Source organism: Haliotis cracherodii, unplaced genomic scaffold, assembly GCF_022045235.1.
Source record: "Haliotis cracherodii isolate W230 unplaced genomic scaffold, xgHalCrac1.p SCAF_4, whole genome shotgun sequence".
NCBI lineage: Eukaryota > Metazoa > Mollusca > Gastropoda > Lepetellida > Haliotidae > Haliotis > Haliotis cracherodii.
This window is the reverse complement of record NW_027266297.1, coordinates 22,560,412-22,583,439: the sequence shown is the minus strand read 5'-3', so window position 1 is coordinate 22,583,439 and position 23,028 is coordinate 22,560,412. Positions and strand designations below refer to the sequence as shown.

The following is a 23,028-nucleotide window of genomic DNA, read 5'->3' as shown; positions in this document are numbered from 1 at the left end:
ATATGACGGCGGTCTGTAAATAATCGAATCTGAACCAGATAATCCGGTGACTGACAACATGAGCATCGATCTACGCAATTGGGATACGATGACATGCTCCAACCAAATCAGCGAGCTTGACCGTCACACGTCAGAGCTTGGGCGTCACATGTCAGAACCTGTTATAAACAGTCACGATATCAGCTTCGAATGTCCTTAGTTACGTACACAAGGTACCTGAGACGCGTGCACAAGGAACGAATAACAGTAAGAGTAACATCAAACTGTGAATATAGTTGTTTGCCGTGAACATCAGCTGGGGGTCACACATCAGAATCTGTTATAAACAGTCCCACTATCAGCTTAAAATGTCCTTAATTAGGCACACCCGTTTCCTGAAACACGTGCACAAGGTATACTTTTCAAATATTAATCATGCTTTAAATGACCCATTTTTACTTTTGACAGGAGACTATATGTCATCTGTATATGACCTAGTGTTAGCACTAACAACCACATCATCACAACATCAACATCTACGTCTGAGTTTACAACAACAGATGAAGCTATTTAATCGAAGGAATTTATTGCGAATATCATATGGTCGCTGACGTACACACGTATTCTGTTAAATAAGATAGCTACGCGATATATCTTAAAGAACAATGAAGAAAGAGGCATGGTTTATTTCACGATAAAACACTGTTCTATCATGACGCCATTACAGGAGATTCGAACATGCGCTCGCAACTAGATGACGTTGTATATTGGACACAACGTTATTTTTTAGATGGAAGTGTCCAGTGAGTTGTTCGCCGTAGATATAGCTGGGCAACGTAGATAAACGCAATGGTCGAACAATCGCATCCAAAAGTGGAAGATATATGACAATCGGAATGAGGAGAAATGGTACAGATAATCGACATGTAGATTGTGAGAATATACGGGAGATACCAACCTTAACCCACCTGTTCATAAAATGGACTTGTCCTACATTGCTGATGTCGGATTCTATTCAGTGAGTCATTATTAAAATTAAGGTAACTATTTTTAAAGCTTGTACATTTATCAACATCTTTAAAGAGCCTGTTTATAGTGTTGAAGAAATAATACGACTCATGGTCGTCGTTTAAGTACAATAAAACACTGCAGGGGAAAAAAACACTCTGGACTGCGCCCCTCATGGTTTATTCTCCCTGCATTGTTTTATTGTACGGTACACAACTCCCATTTGTCGTTAATTTCTTAAATAACTGTGCAACTACACCTTCATACACAGTTCCATCTACTAGTACAACAGTTCCATCAAAAGTCACCACTGCGGTTCCATCTACTTGTACAACAGCTCCATCAATAGTCACCACTCCGGTTCCATCTACTAGTACAACAGTTCTATCAATAGTCACCACTGCGGTTCCATCTACTTGTACAACAGCTCTATCAATAGTCACCACTGTGGTTCCATCTACTTGTACAACAGCTCCATCAATAGTCACCACTCCGGCTCCATCTACGAGTACAACAGCTCCATCAATAGTCACCAGTGCGGTTCCATCTACTTGTACAACAGCTCTATCAATAGTCACCACTGTGGTTCCATCTACTTGTACAATAGCTCCATCAATAGTCACCACTGTGGTTCCATCTACTTGTACAACTGCTCTATCAATAGTCACCACTGCGGTTCCATCTGCTTGTGCAACAGCTCCATCAATAGTCACCACTGTGGTTCCATCTGCTTGTGCAACAGCTCCATCAATAGTCACCACTCTGGTTCCATCTACTTGTACAACTGCTCTATCAAAAGTCACCACTGCGGTTCCATCTGCTTGTACAACAGCTCCATCAATAGTCACCACTGTGGGTCCATCTATTTGTACAACAGCTCCATCAATAGTCACCACTCCGGTTCCATCTACTTGTACAACAGTTCTATCAATAGTCACCACTGCGGTTCCATCTACTTGTACAATAGCTCCATCAATAGTCACCACTCCGGTTCCATCTACTTGTACAACAGTTCTATCAATAGTCACCACTGTGGGTCCATCTACTTGTACAATAGCTCCATCAATAGTCACCACTGCGGTTCCATCTACTAGTACAACAGTTCTATCAATAGTCACCACTCCGGTTCCATCTACTTGTACAACAGTTCTATCAATAGTCACCACTCCGGTTCCATCTACTTGTACAACAGCTCCATCAATAGTCACCACTCCGGTTCCATCTACTTGTACAACAGCTCCATCAATAGTCACCACTGTGGGTCCATCTATTTGTACAACAGCTCCATCAATAGTCACCACTCCGGTTCCATCTGCTTGTGCAACAGCTCCATCAATAGTCACCACTGTGGGTCCATCTATTTGTACAACAGCTCCATCAATAGTCACCACTCCGGTTCCATCTACTTGTACAACAGCTCCATCAATAGTCACCACTGCGGCTCCATCTACTAGTACAACAGTTCTATCAATAGTCACCACTGCGGTTCCATCTACTTGTACAACAGCTCCATCAATAGTCACCAGTGCGGTTCCATCTACTTGTACAACAGCTCTATCAATAGTCACCACTGTGGTTCCATCTACTTGTACAATAGCTCCATCAATAGTCACCACTGTGGTTCCATCTACTTGTACAACTGCTCTATCAATAGTCACCACTGCGGTTCCATCTGCTTGTACAACAGCTCCATCAATAGTCACCACTCCGGTTCCATCTACTTTTACAACAGCTCCATCAATAGTCACCACTGCGGTTCCATCTACTTGTACAACAGCTCCATCAATAGTCACAACTGCGGTTCCATCTACTTGTACAACAGCTCTATCAATAGTCACCACTCCGGTTCCATCTACTTTTACAACAGCTCCATCAATAGTCACCACTGCGGTTCCATCTGCTTGTACAACAGCTCTATCAATAGTCACCACTGCGGTTCCATCTACTAGTACAACAGTTCTATCAATAGTCACCACTCCGGTTCCATCTACTAGTACAACAGCTCTATCAATAGTCACCACTCCGGCTCCATCTACTAGTACAACAGCTCTATCAATAGTCACCACTCCGGTTCCATCTGCTTGTACAACAGTTCTATCAATAGTCACCACTCCGGTTCCATCTACTTGTACAACAGCTCTATCAATAGTCACCACTGCGGTTCCATCTACTTGTACAACAGCTCCATCAATAGTCACCACTGCGGTTCCATCTGCTTGTACAACAGTTCTATCAATAGTCACCACTGCGGTTCCATCTACTTGTACAACAGCTCTATCAATAGTCACCACTGCGGTTCCATCTACTTGTACAACAGCTCCATCAATAGTCACCACTCCGGTTCCATCTACTAGTACAACAGCTCCATCAATAGTCACCAGTGCGGTTCCATCTACTTGTACAACAGCTCCATCAATAGTCACCACTGCGGTTCCATCTACTTGTACAACAGCTCCATCAATAGTCACCACTGCGGTTCCATCTACTAGTACAACAGCTCCATCAATAGTCACCACTCCGGTTCCATCTACTTTTACAACAGCTCCATCAATAGTCACCACTGCGGTTCCATCTACTTGTACAACAGCTCTATCAAAAATCACAATAATTTTATAGATATCGCTTGATCTCACCCAAGCGATATCAACTGTGGGAGCCAGTTTTGGATAATAATAATTAAATTTTAAACACATAATTGTCGGTGGGATCAAAGAAAGAAACTGAAAAACAAAACAGCTACCTCAATTGATACTTTGTATATAAGTGAAAACAATGAGGGACATATTTCCCAACATTTTACATTGTTCAATATTTGTGAAAGTTTGGGTTGGTACATCCGTCTTAATCATAACTTGGACATGTGTTAATTTTGTTGAAACACTAACGGTTGTCTTGGCAACCAAGCTAGGATTTGGATGATGCCACTACGAGGTAACACTACGTGCACTTTGTAATGTCGAGCTGATTTGGAGATTGTGATCATAATTTCCTTTAATCAAGAACAACACGTACCACTTGTGTTCATTTCAAAGACCTGGGATATTTTCATGTTGATAAATTATTTAGTTTTGACAGATGTCATGATCGATGTTAATCCATCACGTTTTTAATGCACACAATGTTGAACAGACGGACAAAACTGATTTAGTGTTCTCATAGGCGAATATGACCACCATTGTTCATTTTTTTCCCTAATACTTGGTATTAACATTTATATTTCATGATCCCCTACTTTTTAAGACTTTATGAACCATAGGATAATTGCTGTGACGTTGTTGCATCAGGTGATGGTGTTGTTGTTGTTGGTGGTGTTGTTGTTGTTGATGATGATGATGATGATGATGTAATTCGTAGGCTGCTGATGCAGTGATGTTGCAAGGAATGGCGATGATGTCGGTTTTTTTACGACGAGTGAGTGAGTGAGTATGTATTTTTAGCTTCCAGCAATATCACGGCGGGGGACACCAGAAATGGGCTTCATACATTGAACCCATGTCGGGAATCGAACCCGGGTCTTCGGCGTGACGAGCGAACGCTTTAACCACCAGGATACCCGACCGCCCCCAGTAAAACAAAGAAGTTGTTATCCATAAATTGTGCCTACTTTGTCAACGTCAAAGAAATGCCTATCAAGCAATTCAAAGTTATTAGTGATCAGGGTTTTTATATGCTAGACTTGGTTTATCAAATCAGGGGATGTGGGTATGGAAGAGCCCACTCCTGAATTCTTAAGGGATTACCAGGGGGTGAAACCACCACAAAAACATAGACTTCACACATTGTATCCATGTCGAGAATCGAACCCGGGTCTTCGGCGTGACGAGCGAATGATTTACCACTTGGCTACCGACCGTCCCTTACGACAACGAAGAAGAGGACGATATAAGGTGTTGTTGATGATGTTGATGTAGATACTGCTCATACTCGGCGTCGGGAATGGAAACTGTGTCGGCGATTTGACGAACGAACGCTGTAACCGCTGCCCCGAGTATGATGGCGATGGTAATGCCTAGGGCTTGGTCCAAATTTACTACATTGGTACCCAGTCCCCTTTTACCCGACCCTACCCAGGTACCCACGTAGGTTTCAAGCTGGGTACAAAATGTTAAATTGTTTTGCCGGATCCCCGACAAAACGTGTTTAGATATAGTGTATAACGAGCTGATCATGCATACACTGAAGTTGATTCAAACATGAAAGTCAGAAGGAATGCGTGCATAGTCAGAAAAAAATGCGAACATTGGTGACTTGATAAGTGTAACCATGGGATATTATTTTTATTGCCATTAGACAATATACCTCATGACTAACCACGGGTCCGGGTAGTCCTGTGGATACCCGGGTCCTATTTAGTACCCACCCAACCCGAGTACCCGAGTTACCTGTCCAACCCTAGTAGGTGTTGGTGTTGTGATAGTGCGCGTGTCTGGTGCCCCTAGTTGGACATTGCTGCACTATTGCCAATCAAAACATACTCATTGATTCACGCTATAGAACAACTAGCATAACACTTCATAATCGATGAGTTGCTAATATTGCACAAAACTATTACTCACTTACACACTCTGCCAGAAACGATCAGAGGTGAAACTGTGACTAAACCGAAAGAAACCATCGCCAAAAACTAATGTCTTAACCAGACGGTCTTAAAAAACGTTAAACAACCTTTCCAGTGCTGAACACAGGCGGAAAACACATCTCCTCGGCGTGGGCGCGCAGTGTGACATTTTCCTGTTCCCCATCCTCCGAGACAAACATCTAGTCTCTGAAAAGAAACATATCTTGCCGAAAAAATACAGTTGTAGTAATGTTCTGTATGTGAATGTGTGTGTGTGAGACAGAGAGAGAGACAGAGAGAGAGAGAGAGAGAGAGAGAGACAGAGAGAGACAGAGAGACAGAGAGACAGAGACAGAGAGAGACAGGGAGAGAGAGACACACAGAGAGACAGAAAGAGACACACACAGAGAGAGAGAGAGAGAGAGGGAGAGAGTCCCCTATAACTACCTCCAATAGGTGTTGTGTGCAGTTCTCGTTATGATTTCGTTAAGGAAAAATGCAACACGGACCTTCTTTGCACCAACTTTTGTTGAGATGCGTAAATATATACAGTCAGAAAGTTTCGCTTTGTCAGTTATTTTTGTTTGTTTTGTTTGTTGTTTAATGCCGCACGCAGCAATGCACCTCTTACGACAGGCATAGTCGTCTTTTACGGAAAAACTTTAATACCAATAAGCCATTGTTATTTGATCTAATTCTCAAGAAGAAGAATGTCATTTTATGCGCTGTCGGAACACATGGCCTTCGAGACAAGATAGTCTACTAAGTACATTTAAATGGTCATACCAAACTACTTTAAACTAATGTTACACAAATGATATAGTTATACACAAACCTTATACCTATATAAACAAAGGGGCGCAATCCTAATTAGAGATACGATATTGCAATTTTGAGTGAGTGAGTGAGTTAGGTTTAACTTGGTTTTGAATAGTATTCCAGTTATACCACGGCGTATCAGCTTGATTTGGGAGTATTTTGGTTATATCACGGCGTGTCACCTTGATGTGCGAGTATTTTGGTTATATCACGGCGTGTCAGCTCAATATAGGAGTATTTCAGTTATATCAAGGTGTGTCAGCTGAATATAGGAGTATTTCAGTTATATCAAGGTGTGTCAGCTCAATATAGGAGTATTTCAGTTATATCGCGGCGTGTCAGCTGAATATAGGAGTATTTCAGTTATATCATGTCATGTCGGCTTGATGTGGGAGGAAATCCCGAGGTGATGCGGGTTTTAAGTAATTGCATCTTGATTGAGACAGATGAAGAACGAGTTGGGTATGATATGGTGGCTCATTTCCACATCACGTGTCCGCTAACCGAAATGGTACAGCATAGCCATCAACTCCACACGTTAATGAATCTATCGTTCCCCATCACAAAAGGCACCACTGACTTAACTTTCCAACAACGTGACCTTGAAGTCTCCAGTAATCACGTCCTACATATAAATACGTTCTCGATCTACACCAGGTTGAGTCAGAAGGGAAAAAGTTGCTGCAGCTCATCGCTGTCGACGCTTTGCCAAGATTGATTACTCATTGGCAGCAATTAGCATAGAAAAACAACAGGGTCTGTCCGACTCTGTCGTGTGTTGGATGTGATACAGTACAGGTGAAATACATGCTTGTCCATTTCAGATGTCAATACGATCTTTTGGCTGTGCCTTCTCTTTATGTTTAGTATCAGTAGTAGTAGTAGTAGTAGTAGTAGTTGTAATAGTAGTAGTAGTAATAGTAGTAGCAGTAGTAGTAGTAGTAACAGTGGTAGTAGTAGCAGCAGCAGCAGTAGTAGTAGTAGAAGTAGTAGTAGAAGAAGTAGAAGCAGTAGTAGTAGTAGCAGGGGTAGTACTATCAGTAGTAGCAGCGGCAGTAGTAGTAGTGGTAGCAGCAGCAGTAGTAGAAGTAGTAGTAGTAGTTATAGATCAGGTAATAGTGATAGCAGCAGTAGCAGTAGCAGTTGTAGCAGCGGCAGTAGTAGTAGCAGCGGCAGTAGTAGTAGTAATAGCAGAAATAGTAGTAGTAGCAGCAGCAGCGCAGTAGTAGTAGCAGAAATAGTAGTAGTAGTAGAAGTAGTAGCAGTTGTAGTAGCAGGGGCAGTAGTAGTAATAGCAGAGATAGTAGTAGTAGTAGTAGCAGTTGTAGCAGCGGCAGTTGTAGTAGCAGTGGCAGTAGTAGTAATAGCAGAAATAGTAGTAGTATCAGTAGAAGTAGTAGCAGCGGCAGTAGTAGAAGTAGTAGCAGTAGTAGTAGTAACAGCAGTAGTAGCAGCAGTTATAGTAATCGCAGCAGCAGTAGTAGTAGTAGTAGCAGTAGCAGCAGTAATAGTAGTGGCAGCAGTAGTAGTAGTAGCAGTAGTTACACACACACCTGTTTAAGTCGTGGTTGTTGTAGCAGTAGTATACGTTAAATGTGAAGTAATAGTTGTAATTAAAGTAGCATTAGTAGCAGCAGTAGTAGCAGCAGTAGCAGCAGCAGTAGTAGTAGTAAAAGCATCATTACACACATAGTGTCCGGTGGAGTGAAGATGTTGAATTAGTCACCACGTGGTCAGCACGTGGTACCCTGCAGATAGCATGTCCAACAGAATAACTTCGTGTGCTATACTAAATGATGAATGTCCCATTCATTTTGTTTCAAGGAAAACGTACATTTCAAAGAAGAATGTAATTGATTTGGACTTTGTTGGGTTTTTATAATGTGTATGTACACATCCATGCACACTGCATGACTCGTCCACATTCCAGTACCCTGCAAACTCCTACAAACATGGATTTCTGAGACGCAGTTGTCTTGTGCAGTGGGCGAAGTTCCAGCCGAGGTTGATTACTGCACGGCCACAACATGTTGCAATCGTCGCGGCGCATGTGCCCGCCATCAGTTGGGAGAGGGTTAGATGGGTGGGGGCATTCCGCACGTGCACGTTAGAACTCTTCCGGGTTCGCGTAGATACAATAATGTTGTCATGAAAAAGGGAGATAGCATCTTCATCCTTGGAGTCTCTGTTACTTGTTATAAGAGAGTATACTCAGGATTGCGTTGTTGAAAAAGGTCGACGTGCCATGATACTGTCGAGATAATATCCAGTAAGCAGACTAGGTGCTCAGTGCCCAGGATGCCAGTATGAGCCGACAGAAATGTAGATCAGGTGGCTACATTGTGTCCCTTGTATGTCATCGTACCCCGACGGTTTGGAGCATCACCATACATTCCACCGTTTGTTTGTTTGTTTGTTTGTTGTTCATCGCCGCACTCAATATTCAAGCTATATGACGGCGGTCTGTAAATAATCGAATCTGAACCAGACACTCCGGTGATTGACACCATGAGCATCGATCTACACAAATGGGATACAATGACATGCACCAACCAAGTCAGCGAGCCCGATCACCCGATCCTGTTAGTTGCCTTTTACGACAAGCATAGTCGCCTTTTACGACAAGCATGGGTTGCTGAAGACCTATTCTACCCCGGATCTACACGGGTCCGTTTGTTTGTGTTTTGGACCATTCTTAATCAATCCATATATGATGTGCCTCATCCCACTCTAGTTAATGGTCTTTGCGCTACACTATCATTATCCCGGTCAGAGGATGAATGTGCACTCGAGTTTCACTCCCTGGGGAGTATACAACCCAAGCTTCCCGTGGGGCGCTAGAAGGTTAACCGCCCCGTGTGTGTGTGTGTGTGTGTGTCTGTGTGTGTGTGTGTGTGTATTTATAGATATGCCTTTGAAGGAGGCCTTGTACCCCTTTAAAGTACGACAAATGTTATGTCAACCAGATTAGCAAGGATATGATATATATGTCAATATCTAAATGCAGCCATGTCTATAGCCAATGTATGTGGCATTGTTATTCTACGGTATCGGTTAAGCGACTTTGGTGTGTATATCAAGAGAAGTAGGTGTTATTTCTTCCATATGTCTCCAGATCACGCCACATATACACTTATTTTTCCTAAGAACTACCTATTTCAACGGTTCCACAAGTCCCTTCTCGCCCCACACACGTGCGAGCACGTGAACACGAGCGAAATTGGCATTCCCACAGGTCACGGAAGCAGCGACATAAATATGTCATTTTCATGTCAATTACATTCCAAGTAATTTCAAACTGCAATCGGATCAATAATCCCTAAGGTATATGAGAGCTCTAAACAAAAGAGCATAAATTAATCACCGTCTAATTCACTCGATCATGTCACTTTCCGTCATCTTCAAAATCCAACAGACTGATATTGACATCCATTGTTGTACATATCACTTCATTGTCTGTCAATCACGACACATCATTGTTAGATGAGAGATAAAAGTTTAGGAAGTAAGTACTTAGTGGGCGAAATTTGCCCTTGGCTTTGATGCAAGGCAAACACCCTCCGGCCTTCGTCGAAACCACCCACACAGGGATTTCGGGCGAGACGCGAGACATTCCACTTATTTCCTGCAGACTTGTTTAACAAAATAACTTAATTTTCTTCTCTGTTTAAGTCCGTTTGAAGGGTACACTTATCCCAAAGTGCTAACAATGTATGCGCCAATAACAGATTTGTTAAAACACGCCTAGCTCCCTAAAAACATACAAAGTAAACCAATTTTTCAATTTAAACTGGTAGAGTTTGTGAGGTATAAGTAGTGTATTGTCATGGCCAGATGGAATTGGGCGTATTAATCATACGTTACCATAACATATTGTGTGTGTATGTGTGAGTGTGTGGTATGTGTGTGTGTGTGTGTGTGTGTGGTATGTGTGTGCGGTATGTGTGAGTGTGTGTGTGAGAGAGTGAGTATGTGTGTGTGTGTGAGAGAGAGTGTGTGTGAGTGGTTGTGAGAGAGAGAGAGAGAGTGTGTGTGTGTGTGAGAGAGAGAGTATGAGTGTGTGGTATGTGTGTGTGTGAGTGTGTGTGTGTGGTGTGTGTGTGTGCGGTATGTGTGAGTTTGTGTGTGAGAGAGAGTGAGTATGTGTGTGTGTGAGAGAGAGAGTGTGTGAGTGGTTGTGAGAGAGAGAGAGTGTGTGTGTGTGTGTGAGAGAGAGTATGAGTGTGTGAGTGTGGTATGTGTGTGAGTGTGTGTGTGTGTGTGTGTGTGTGTGTTTATAAACAATAAGCAAACTGTTAAGGCTTATATTCCTTCAGTTATCGTCCTTCGATAAAATATCGCTGAATATTGAAGTCGTTATTGAAAACATTCTCACGGGCCGCGAATTGGTGAAAAGTTTGTCAAAAATGTCGTTCCATATAATATGAGCATGCCCGCCCCACTACAATTTAAAAGATCGTTGTAGTGGAACCCTAGCGATTTCATACACAAGAGATCCGATCAACCATAAATGGTATTCGATCACTGAATGATACGGGACTGTCTCTGGACATGGGAGAGCACCGACAAAGTCGGTTTCCAACCATCCAGTGCCAGAACAGATTTACAAAACCGTTTATGCTTGAAACTCTTGACGATGTGGCAACTGCTGTTTTTTTTATGTATCGATCAACATATTTTATCGATAGGTTTAATTGATCTGAAACTAAAGTTAATACCACAAATATATCAAAGATACATATAAGTGTAAAGATAATTCAAAATATAGGATTATTAATCCACTCACATCAAGGCAACTCTATCAACATAATTATACATAACTGTATTATAGATAAACAACAAGCTACAACCTGAATTTCGCTTACAAATAAGACCCCTCGATCCCCATAACATACGTAACCTGTTCCCCCTATATTACAACATTACACCCATCGAGCATGGTATCAGAACGAATCTATTAGTAACAAGAGGTGTGTGAGGCTATACGCGAAAGGAATCCCACCGCACCCATATCGTACGATCGGCTTTTGGACCACGTGACCTAATTATCGACGAACGAGCCATTTGGCCTTCGCGCAGGTGATGTCATACCTATATTAAAATCTACGACGCAGAATGGGTTTCCCCGTTGTATGTGAGTCACACGCGGCCTTGTGGATGTCGAGGGATTCTCTGCTCGCATGACGAAAGATTAAGAATGACTATATACACACTTGATATGTAAATAAGTCGGCATACAAAGGGCGAGGGTTGGGTGGGTTAAGGGGAGGGGGACTGGGGGGTTTACGATGGGGATATTGAATACCACGTTCTGTCGGTTTACGCTGAGCGTAATCGTTTTGACAGCAGTACAGACATGAATTGTAAACGGTATTGAACAATCTTTACGTGTATTATACCTGTTTGTGGTTTTTAATATAGGTGAGGTTTGTGGTTTGATAGTAGGAAGACACATGCAAATGTCGTGAGACTTCCATTTCTTTCCAATACGGGCACTGTTACAAAGTGTACCGAGAGAGAAATAACACATGTAAACGTTTATTTCCATTGACATGTTTGGGTGTCATAGCCAAGTTAATTACCTCTGTAATTCGAACCCCGACATTCCGGAAACTTCCACTTCCGGGCAGATGTTAATATGGTCCGGCTTTATGGCTACCGTGAATGACACGAGAAAAACTAACGAATATGGTTTACATTCCACTATATATATATATATATATTATAGACCATTCATTATAAACCATTACCGCTCTCAACGAAGTGACTCGTGATGAAATATATTAAGGTATTAAGGAAAATAATTTTGTTCATTGACAATCTTCTTCCACGCGTCTGACTATAAATAAAAAGTTTGATAAAAGTATATTCATGCCAACTGATACAAAGGCTATCATATTTTCGTTTAAGGTACTTTCATGACATACAGAAAGAAAAGTAATAACATGTATGTAAGGTACTGCGTTTTCTATCCATTTTGAGTCATGAAAACTCATTAATATTTTTCTTATTTTCAACATTTTGATTTTGGACAAGGTAAGGGAATTTCAAATCTTATCTTGGCCTTTCAAATAGTACAGTTTGAAGACCTTTAACGCATCGTTGACAGGCCAAAGATAAAATGGTTAAAATGGGATTCGAACCTGACATATGAGGGACACTACTTTATACATCAACCATAGCACGGGCCACCCATGACTCAAGATAAATATTGAGACGACTCAACAGGAAACAAAATATATTTTGATAAAAAAACAATATTAATATTTGACACCTCGAATTGAAAAACCAACATCACGATGTCAATCAAATTAACGCAAATATAGAACATAAGTATGTAGACAGCTAGATGTATCGTATTAAAATAACACCAGTTAGAACCGGAAACTCGCTCCTTTCGTAAAATGACCTCTCTCTAGTTTAAAAAATTGCCATGCAGCCGTCACAACCAAATCAGACCGGTATGCGAGTTTCAGGATTAAACTATCTAATTATTGTTTTGGCTGAGACGATGTTTGTCATTGATTTACCTCTCTTAATTCAACGAGATGAACATGTCATTAGAATCACAGATTACCATATAAAACACTGAGGAATAATTTGGTCCGGATACATCACCAAATCAACGTTTCAAATACATTGTATACCACCCAAAGATTAAAATGGGCTTTTAATCAGGACGTCTATGTACTAAACACAGCTAGTATGTCAGTTTATGACTGCGTTCATCTGGACGTTTGTCTGTTCACAAACGTGCAATTTTGTATTCAAATAACCTCTTTTCTTAAACAGCGCACGTTTCGTGGGGCGCGAAAAGACTTGGAAATTTGCCAAATGAGCCATTGAAAATGCTGGCAAGTGTCCAACAAGCCAACACACCTCCGTCCACATGGCTGGGCTTTCCGAGTCTAAATTTAGCACGTGATTCATACTCACACGGCGCGTGACGTCACAAGGGAACCTAGACCATGTGACATGTCGGGCGATATGTTGGCAAACAACTGAACCATGCTGTTTCGTGGCAAATACATTGCTGAAATAAGGAGATACGTTGCATGTTTTTAAATTGTGAATTGTGAAACATTTGACTAGAGTTTTTTTCTGATCTGTTTTCAGTGTGTTAAGAACGTCAATTGTTTTCATGATGAACAAAACATATGACATTTGTATTAACAGAAATAAAAAAAACCCACATCACTGAACAAATTGTTTTATATATGTTCTTCAAAAGCTCCCTAACACATTCATCGTTGACACCAGTCGTGGAATGTATAAGATGTTTACAATATAGAGTTTTAGATTCATAGATCCATGTTAAGACAGTCAGCTGTAAGCATTACACACATTTTTTCATTTTTCCTAATATTTACTACAACTTGTGCACTCCGACGTGAAATTCCGACGCTCTTACCTGTTTATCATCACTGAAAGGTACATTGATACGATATATGACACCTATAAGTCACGTAATCGGTTTCATTGTTTATCTCGATTGCTCATACACCAATGAGTAAGAGACGAAGTATGTCACAACGACAGACAGGCTGTTGTTATCCATAGTAACCTGTATGTTATTACGCTACCTGGGGGTGGGGGTAATCCTTGAATAGATGCATGCCTTGAATAAACGCCGAGTCGTATTTTAGTCTACAAAACTGAATTGAAAATAAAGTGAATCCTACCAATTGATGTTTGTAAGGACCCGTACCGTATCAGTTTGAGGTACAGAACGTGAGAAATACAGGCTTTGATGTAAAATCCACTTCTGGAACAAATAAACGCCTGCCTTGAATAAACGCCGGGTTTCAGGACATTCCGTAATAATAATCGCCGGGCGTCTATTCAAGGATTGACATTTTTTTAACTGTGATACGACATATTCGTTGTATAGAGGTCGGTATATGGCCACTAGTGAGTTACCTGGGTTTAAGACCGCTTTGAACAGTATTTAAGTTACGGAATGGCGCGTCTGTGTGTAAGGAAAGCATGAAAGTGAAAGTGTACGTGAAACCCTAGTCTGTCCTACAGACCCTGATACAAATATATCAAATAGAGCCCATGCAAGTCTATAATGTTTGGCAAGTCTAGATTACTGCAGTATCAGGATCTGAAAATGAAGGGAGTCTATGGGCTCCTTTTTATTATATTTATATTAAGATAATTGAACAACTGCTTTTTTCTGTACGATATGTTCATTTCTGAGACTAGAAGTTGGTCTAGTGAAACCCCAAAGTACGGGTTTGGTGATGGCATGTCTTACTTCTGACAGATACGACTGCTAATATCATAGTGTTTTCAGGCACCACACATGTATAGGCTCAAGCTCCTCACAGCAATAGCCCGTTCGCGGAGCTCTCTATACTATTTCTGCCACCAGTCAAAGCTCCCCACTCTGATACAGGTGGCTACAACCATGCTTGGAGTTGAACTCGCAGCCGACTGACCTTTATGTTTACAAACAAGTGATGACTGTCGTGAAGCCGAATTCGCTTACCCCAGCTGAATTATTTTCTTTGTTTGTCAATATGAATTTCTGATTCATTTCAACTATCATGTATTGCTATATAGTAAGAATGTAAGGGAGAAGATGGGGGATTTTCCGTTCGTCTGCAGTCTCGAACCAATCTGATTAAACAAACAAAAAGGTAAATTCATCTGGGAAATATGGTCAGTCGTAAACCTTTTCAAAATTCACTATGACGGTATCCCCCAAGACATAAACAAAAGTATCAACGTTACTACATTTTGGGTTAGAGGGCAAATTTCAAGATTCTTGTAATGGCCGCGACCCCACTGGTGGCAGCGATGTTACCGAGAGTGTAACGAAGGTGTCACGCGCTGGGAAGGAGCTTGATATGGGCTTTCAGTCTCACTGACCATGAATAGGTCTGAAATCTCGAAATTAAATGTATTTATTATTGTATATTTTTTTTGATCGGTCTTATTTATAGTTGGTAACAAGTTAGTTAGTGTTTTTAACGACTATTTCGCGTAAACTGCAGGGCAAAATAAAGTATACACCCATGTTTGTTTGATGGTGGCTTAAATTGAAACACATAAGAAATTGTTATGCCATGGTGATATATTTGATGCGGGTATCAAGGCGATATTACATGCATCAACCCATGAAGATCCGGGGTAGAACTGGTCTTCAGCAACCCATGCTTAACGTGAAAGGCGACTAACAGGATCGGGTAATCGGGCTCGCTGACTTGGTTGGTGCATGACATTGTATCCCATTTGTGTAGATCGATGCTCATGGTGTCAGTCACTGGATTGTCTGGTCCAGACTCGATTATTTACAGACCGCCGTCATATAGCTGGAATATTGCTGAGTGCGGCGATGAACAACAAACAAACAAACAAACGGTGGAATGTATGGTGATGCGCCGAACCGTCGGGGTACGATGACATACAAGGGACACAATGTAGCCACCTGATCTACATTTCTGTCGGCTCATACTGGCATCCTCGGCACTGAGCACCTAGTCTGCTTACTGGATATTATCTCGACAGTATCATGGCTGTGTTAAACAACAAACAAATAATATAACATGCGTCATGTCAGAGCACCTCACAACAGGAAACTGTTAGTATTATTTTGGTCATATGCAATTTTCCTATGTGTAATATTTGAATATTCACCATATGCGTAAATCAAAAGATTTCTTTTTTTAAACATCATGTTTCAACAAATAGGCGGCCAGGTAGCGTAGTAGATAAGGCGTTCGTTCGCCACGCCGGTCGCCCGGGTTCGATTTTCCAGGATGGTATAATTGTGAAGCCGTTTCTTGGTGTTCTCTCCTGTGATACTGATGGAATATTACTAAACTCGACGTAAAGCCGTACTCATTTACTTTAATCTTAGCTCGAAGTCTTCCCCATTATTTAAGCTGCTCATGTTGTAGTAGAGAGGTGAGTTGGGTTTAACGCCGCTTTTAATAGAGTAGTGGTAGTAGTAGTAGTAGTAGTAGTAGTAGTAGTATATTGTTTATTAAAGTGTCACGCGCAATTGTACAAGTCAAGTATACATGGATTAAGAAATGACATTAATCTTCTATCATATTATTATGTATATTGTTGGATAAAATGCAATATTTACAGCACTGTAAAGTAAAATACCCATCCACACAATACATCCGTCAATGTATCTACCGACCTTTCGTCAATATCAATTCTTTAACATCCCATTAATTATAAGGTAGAAAGTATACCACAGTAACGGATGAACTACATATAAGTATAAGTAAGTATATTAAAAATCAGTTTTAAGACAAACCATTTATTGGATCGCGTTGATCTGGAATAACCATTTTGTCATCTTTTCTTTAACCATGATGTCTACATTCTTATCCCATGCAGCAACCACGCCAACAGACCCATGAAGATCCGGTGTGGAATAGGTCTCCAGCAACCCATGCTTGCCGTAAAAGGCGACAATGCTTGTCGTAAGAGGCGACTAACGGGATCGGGTGGTGAGGCCCGCTGACTTGGTTGGTGCGTGGATCGATGCTCATGATGTCATTAACTGGATTGTCTAGCCCAGACTCGATTATTTACAGATCGGCGTCATATAGCTGGAATATTGCTGAGTGCGGCGTTAAACAACAAACAAACCACGCCCATGTACCCACGCAACTCCTATCAACGGAAGTATGCAAGTTGCATGGAAACTAATGTCTGTAACTAATCCCGGAAAACATATATAATTGTATTTATTTATTTATTTATTTATTTATTTATTTGTTTATTAATTTATTTATTCATTTATTTATTTATTCACAATGAATACACATGTATTTTAATGCATGCCTGATAAGGCTTGATGTACAAGCCTTTGTTTTGAACACTCATGTCAAATGTTGATACCATGACGGCTTGTGTATGTGACACAAAAATAAACATCTCTCTCCCTCCCCCCTCCCCCCCCCCCCTCTCTCTCTCTCTCTCTCTCTCTCTCTCTTAAAATGCCGAGACTACATTTCCCAAGCCTTTGATAATTGCTACACACCATAAACAGCCAGCCAACTGTAAATTGCTTAAAGCAAATGTACATCAAAAGGCATTCTTTCCAGAGAAACGATTGATTTCAACCACTTTGGTGAAACTCTGTGTACATTAGTGGTCGCATATAGATCAGATAGGACGGGTGAGAGATGCCGGAGTAATGCAACCCTGAATACATCGTCAATACTTCCCAAGCCTATACACACCTCTGATGAAGTATTGCCATGTGTCCCGTGTGTAGTGAGGGGGTATAACATAGGCATGCGTGATATGCAACGTTAAACAGATTGGTATATGCACTCTTGGTATGTGGGTGTCAGTGAACTATTGACCATACAGCGTGTGACATTTTCTTTCTAAATACATCAAGGTACTGTGTTTAGGTGTTTGTTCGTCCAGAAACTGTCAACGTTTTGAATAAACTAGATTCATAATACTTCTTCGTGTGTATAAGATATTTGTGCTTATGTTGTTTTTTTATTTGATGTTTACACGATATACGGCTTTTCCAATGGACAAAAGACCTTGTCACGTGATCGCGAAACTGACGTTCATGAACGACACAATTTGGCGTTCGTGAAATGATGTAAACACTTACGGACTGCTTCCATATTCAAGGTTGCGGTGGGGTAGTCTTGTGGTTAAAGCGTTCGCTCGTCGCGCCGAAGACCCGGGTTCGATTCCCCCCATGGGGAATATTGCTAAAAGCGGCATAAAACCATACTCACTCACTCTATATTCATGGGGAAACCCCTGAGAAATCCCTTGCACGAGGACATACAAAAGCGTTGTTTCTGATCTTCAGCGTTTTGGCATATATTGAAAAACGTCAGAAAGATTGATTGCACGATCGTTCACGAATGTCACCGGACATCCTCGCTACGACCCACCCTAGTGAACAAAACGTAGAAATGCACATCCACTATCGTTCACAGGTTCCTTAACAACTTCGGAAATATCTCCCGTCACGTTTATCATGTTGGCCATTTTGACGTCTTGTACTTGATGTAAATGTGTTACGACGCTATGTCAAAGTGGCTGACTTACTGAGGTAGTTCTTAACAGACCTTTCCCACCGTATGATGATATTATGTGAATACGTGTCTTGTACACAAACTAAAACAGATGTTCCTGTACAGCAGAGTTGAGCATACATATGGTCATGTCACCCCTCTTCTTGGGAACTATTTTATTCCACGATACATCTAGTTGTTTTGTGGCTGTCGCGAGCTCGATCGTTCATACAGTTTGGCCCTCGTTCTATGAAGGGTCATACTTCAATGAACGCACACAAAGTGAAAGTCAGTTCTTAATTCAGGAAGATGTAATGAGGAGAGAAGCAGGTACTGTCATGATCATGCAATTTGAGTTGGTTCAGATACCAAACATTAAGCCTTTAAGCCTGTAATTTTTTTAATCAAAGCTTATTTTCAAATACACACAGTACACAAATCTACATCTTTCCTTGAACACACTAACCCTAGCATACGTATTTATATTTATACCCGAACATCTAGTTTCATCTCTGATTTTAAGTTATCTATTCATATAATTGTTATCGCTCTTTTGTCTTTGAATCTGTTTCGTTTGATAATCGAGACTGGTTATTCCCTGGCCTTAACGTTGTTGTTGTTTTTAATTTTGTACGCGCACCTTATATATAACACTGCCTGATATGGTGGACTGTAACAAAACTCTCTAGAATCTTACATTTTAAGAAATATTGAAATAATACATGTACAGTGTGGAAGTATACGTTTTTTCGCCATGCCAAATGAAGACAGTGATAATTACCTACATATATCAACATGGATCTTGGCAAATCTAACACATGCACACACGGAGAAAGCTCCGGCAAAAGATATATGGATATCCATTGCAAACATGTCAATCAAATTATGAAATGGAAGCAAATCAACACAAATCGTTTAGTATACAGTTTCATGATAATTTGCCATGAAACATAGAAAAAGAATGGAATAATTTCATCATTAATGCCATAAACATGAATTTCTGTAAAATCAGTTCATTTCCACGTGGGTTTGGTCTAATTTTGTCCATTGCATCAGGAGTATTTTTAGAACGGTAGTATATCGATTTGTTTAATCCGATAGCATGGAGAGCAATAGACAAGCCCCATCAAGGCCTTGTCACCTGATCAACGATTGCATTTAGCTCGTGCTGTCGGGGAATTCCTGGGAATAACCGCGTGCAGACATGTCCACGTGACATCGTTGTACATTGTAATAGATATTGCACAAAATGCAACGTTTTTATTAGGACGGGGAAATATTCTAAATTTTATTTGCTCAAAATCAACACATGTTCTAAATTTAGTAATATTTCCGGCCGGGTTGTTTCATACAAGTCATTTGTTCAATATCAGGTTTGGATAAAGACGAAGGTCATTTTGTAAAAAAAACTCTTTATGAGGCTTTCAAAATGATGCAATAATAGATTGCTGTTACATTCCTTTATTCTATAGCCTTTAGTAAGTCACACAGCCCATGTTTTAAGCATCATATACATTCATAACATATGTTAGTTATATTTGGGATAACACTGTCTTAGTAATATACTTTCATTAATATTTTGTCCAATCCAGTTCTGCTCCATATTAGAGTTTTATGTTCTTTATGTCACTGGTTTGTGATCCATGAGAAGAAAGTCATCTTCATCTTGTCAATAAATGAATTTCACCATCGTTGTGTCTGGCTTACTCATAGCCAAAAGGTGTTTTGTCAATTGTTTGAATTAATTATCCGGAGATAATAGTAAAGAGAGCCTATTGTGCATAGTGAACACAGACAAAAGAATGTCCAAGGATCTGGCACGTGACCGTGATATATGATGCACGTGGAATATGACACGAGCGGCTGTCAATTAAAGCAGACAAGTTCATGGATTAGAGTCCAATATACCCCAAGGGCAATTCACCTTACAGATCAGCCTGCCCGAGGGTGGTCGACGTCATAGCTATTTGTCTTTCACCTTAATCTCAGTTACTCTGCGTAATCAACCGCATCAATGCCGTTTTCCTTATTTCATTAAAAGTGTATTTCTTGTGTTCGTGTATTATCTGGCTTCCCTCATAGTTGATATCAATGATGGTTGATATTTTGGTGGCATCGGTCATATGACAAATGGAAAATATGTTTGATGTTTCTATTAAACTCTGCATTAGAAACTATTCGTTTTCATACACTCACAGTAATCCAGTATGGATGTCTGCGTGTATTTAATCTCAGGTCGTTCTTTATCTGTTTAAGTAGTAAATGTTACATGTACAATCCATGCTGGTGTGAATTTCGACGTCGTTAATGTTAAGAAGTATATGTGTCAGTTTACGAATGACAGACAGGTGTAAGCTTCGAAACCCGTTTTCTCATTTTACTGTCGATCTCATGTTTCTGGTGTTCCCCTCTATGCCATGATACTTAATTCAAATACATTAAAGGAATTAATATATTAAATGAGGAATTCATATATACTACTCAAAAGAAATTAAGGATCACTCGAATTTCTTTTCCATATGACTAGTCAACCTGTCACGACAAGACAGGTAGACTATAGTCATATGGGGGAATTTGGGGGGAAAATTGTGGTTTTCGGCAACCCACGTTTGTCGAACGAGGCGGCTAACGGGATCGGGTGGTCAGGATCAGTGACTCGGTTGGTGCATGGCATCGTATCCCAATTGCGTGCATGGATCGAAGATCATGATGTCAATCATTGGACTATTTGGTCCAGACTCGATAATTTACAGACCTCCGTCATATGGGTGGAATATTGCTGAGTGCGGCGTTAAACAACAAACAAACAAATTTGAGGCTTCCCGAACAGAATGAGTAAAATATAAGTGAGGGACAGGAGGGACCTTGTACGTCCAAAACTGAGTGTAAGTCATCGATCCCTACGTGGGGTTGTGGCTTTGCACACAGGGCCACGTATAGCCATACTTTACTGACTGTACTGGTTACACTAAAACTTTTTTTAGTGTGTCAGTACAGTATGGCTGTACGTGGCCCTGTGGCTTTGCAGGTCAACTTGACGTGTCATGTCTTCATGAGGTTTGAATCAATATTCATGATCAAAAGTACATACGTTAATGAGATCGAAAAACAACAACAGAAAATACATTAACATACTATTTAATGTATATGTGCATATTTGGATATTTACTACGCCACCGGTTGTTTAGGATAGCGCGTGTTGTGTGTGAGTCTTGATTGTAATAGGCAGCACGTCTTAAGCTCCGACTCTCTACTATCTGTGCTGTTGGTTCAATACTCAGACTTCTAAGTTGAAATAACCATACGGTTTCAGGAGTGTCAAAGATGTAGGCTTCTCTTACGTTGACTTTCTATAACCATGGCAATTATTGTATTTCAGAGGTGTCATTTGATACCCTGCTGTCAACTGTGAAGTTCTCGCTTTGAATGTAGCACGCGTGACAAACATGTAGATGTCGTGTCAGTGTCTTCGATATGACTTTTACAGAAACTGTTTTTATGTATGTGTTTCTTTCGTGATATATTTGTTTAAGAATGCATTATGTTTTGTTTTTACGACTCATGCCTTCGCGTTATTCATTAAGGGGCCCCTCGAGAAGATCCCCAATCTGTTCAAAATTAAGAATGAAAGTTGAGGGGTTTGTGTCATAACCCCAATGTAAACAGTTAAAGATTTATCAAACCTTTGGACCCCAGGACCCACATTCATTTTTTAAAGTTATATGTACACTCAAACCCTCTTGTCTTGAGCTCGGATGTTATTTTATCACTTTATTTTAAACTCACAGTCTGATACTGGCAAACTCTTTTTGTATTTGTGATACTGGATGTATCAAATTCGTGGGGGTCTCAAACTCTGGTTATTGACCCAAGTGTTAATGATTAGTTAAAACTTAGACTGATAGTGATATGTGTTGTACCCGTGAAGATCTGGGGTAGAATTGGTCTTCAGCAACCCAGGCTTGTATATGAGGCCCCTGGGTGGTCAGGCTCGCTGACTTGGTTGATGCAGGTCATCGACCCCAAATTGTGTAGATCGATACTCACGATGTCAATCACGGGATTGTCTGGTTAAGACTAGATAATTTACAATCCGCAGACATATAACAGGAGTATTGTTTAGTGGGGCGTTAAACAACAAACAAAATCATTCATGGGTGACAAGATTTCGTTCCCAAAGTAAGGCCGACACATATAGGGGATACTGTGCTCCACTTTAACACAACTAAAATCAGCAAATACAATTTGCTAGTCTTTACAACGGGAAGATTAACTTCAAGGTCATAACAACTGACACCAAAACTGCCGTGCAAAACTATAAACCCATGTTAGTGATGGTTGTTAAACATGCAACAAAGAAGATTTATCATTCGTTGGTGATGTATTTGAAAGGGTATTATATTTGTGTTTTGGACTTAACGTTTTGCAATGTTTCAGCGAATGTTCAGACAAGTAGCGTTTTGAGAAAGTTTGTAACGTTTTGGGCAAATCAGATTTTCCAGTGTTTACCTTGTTCTGCCCGGGAGTGTATACAATCGGAACAGCTCGTTGACGGGGGAGCAGTCCCAACTTCCATTACACATCTGGGGACCTTTAATCAGTGATGCATACAGTTTAATTTTGCATAGGTGCAAATGTGGCAGC

The 23,028-nt window shown here is 40.6% G+C and overlaps 1 protein-coding gene across 1 annotated transcript; it reads right to left on the bottom strand.

The window, feature by feature from the left end:
- Window positions 1–1,166: 1,166 nt before the first annotated feature.
- On the bottom strand, window positions 1,167–22,967 carry LOC139479323 (outer membrane protein A-like). Its single transcript, XM_071262183.1, has 2 exons — window positions 22,894–22,967; window positions 1,167–3,576 (listed from the first exon to the last, which is right to left on the bottom strand). Exons 1-2 carry the CDS (start codon window positions 22,965–22,967, stop codon window positions 1,167–1,169), a joined length of 2,484 nt encoding a protein of 827 aa, XP_071118284.1.
- Between the last annotated feature and the right edge of the window lie 61 nt (window positions 22,968–23,028).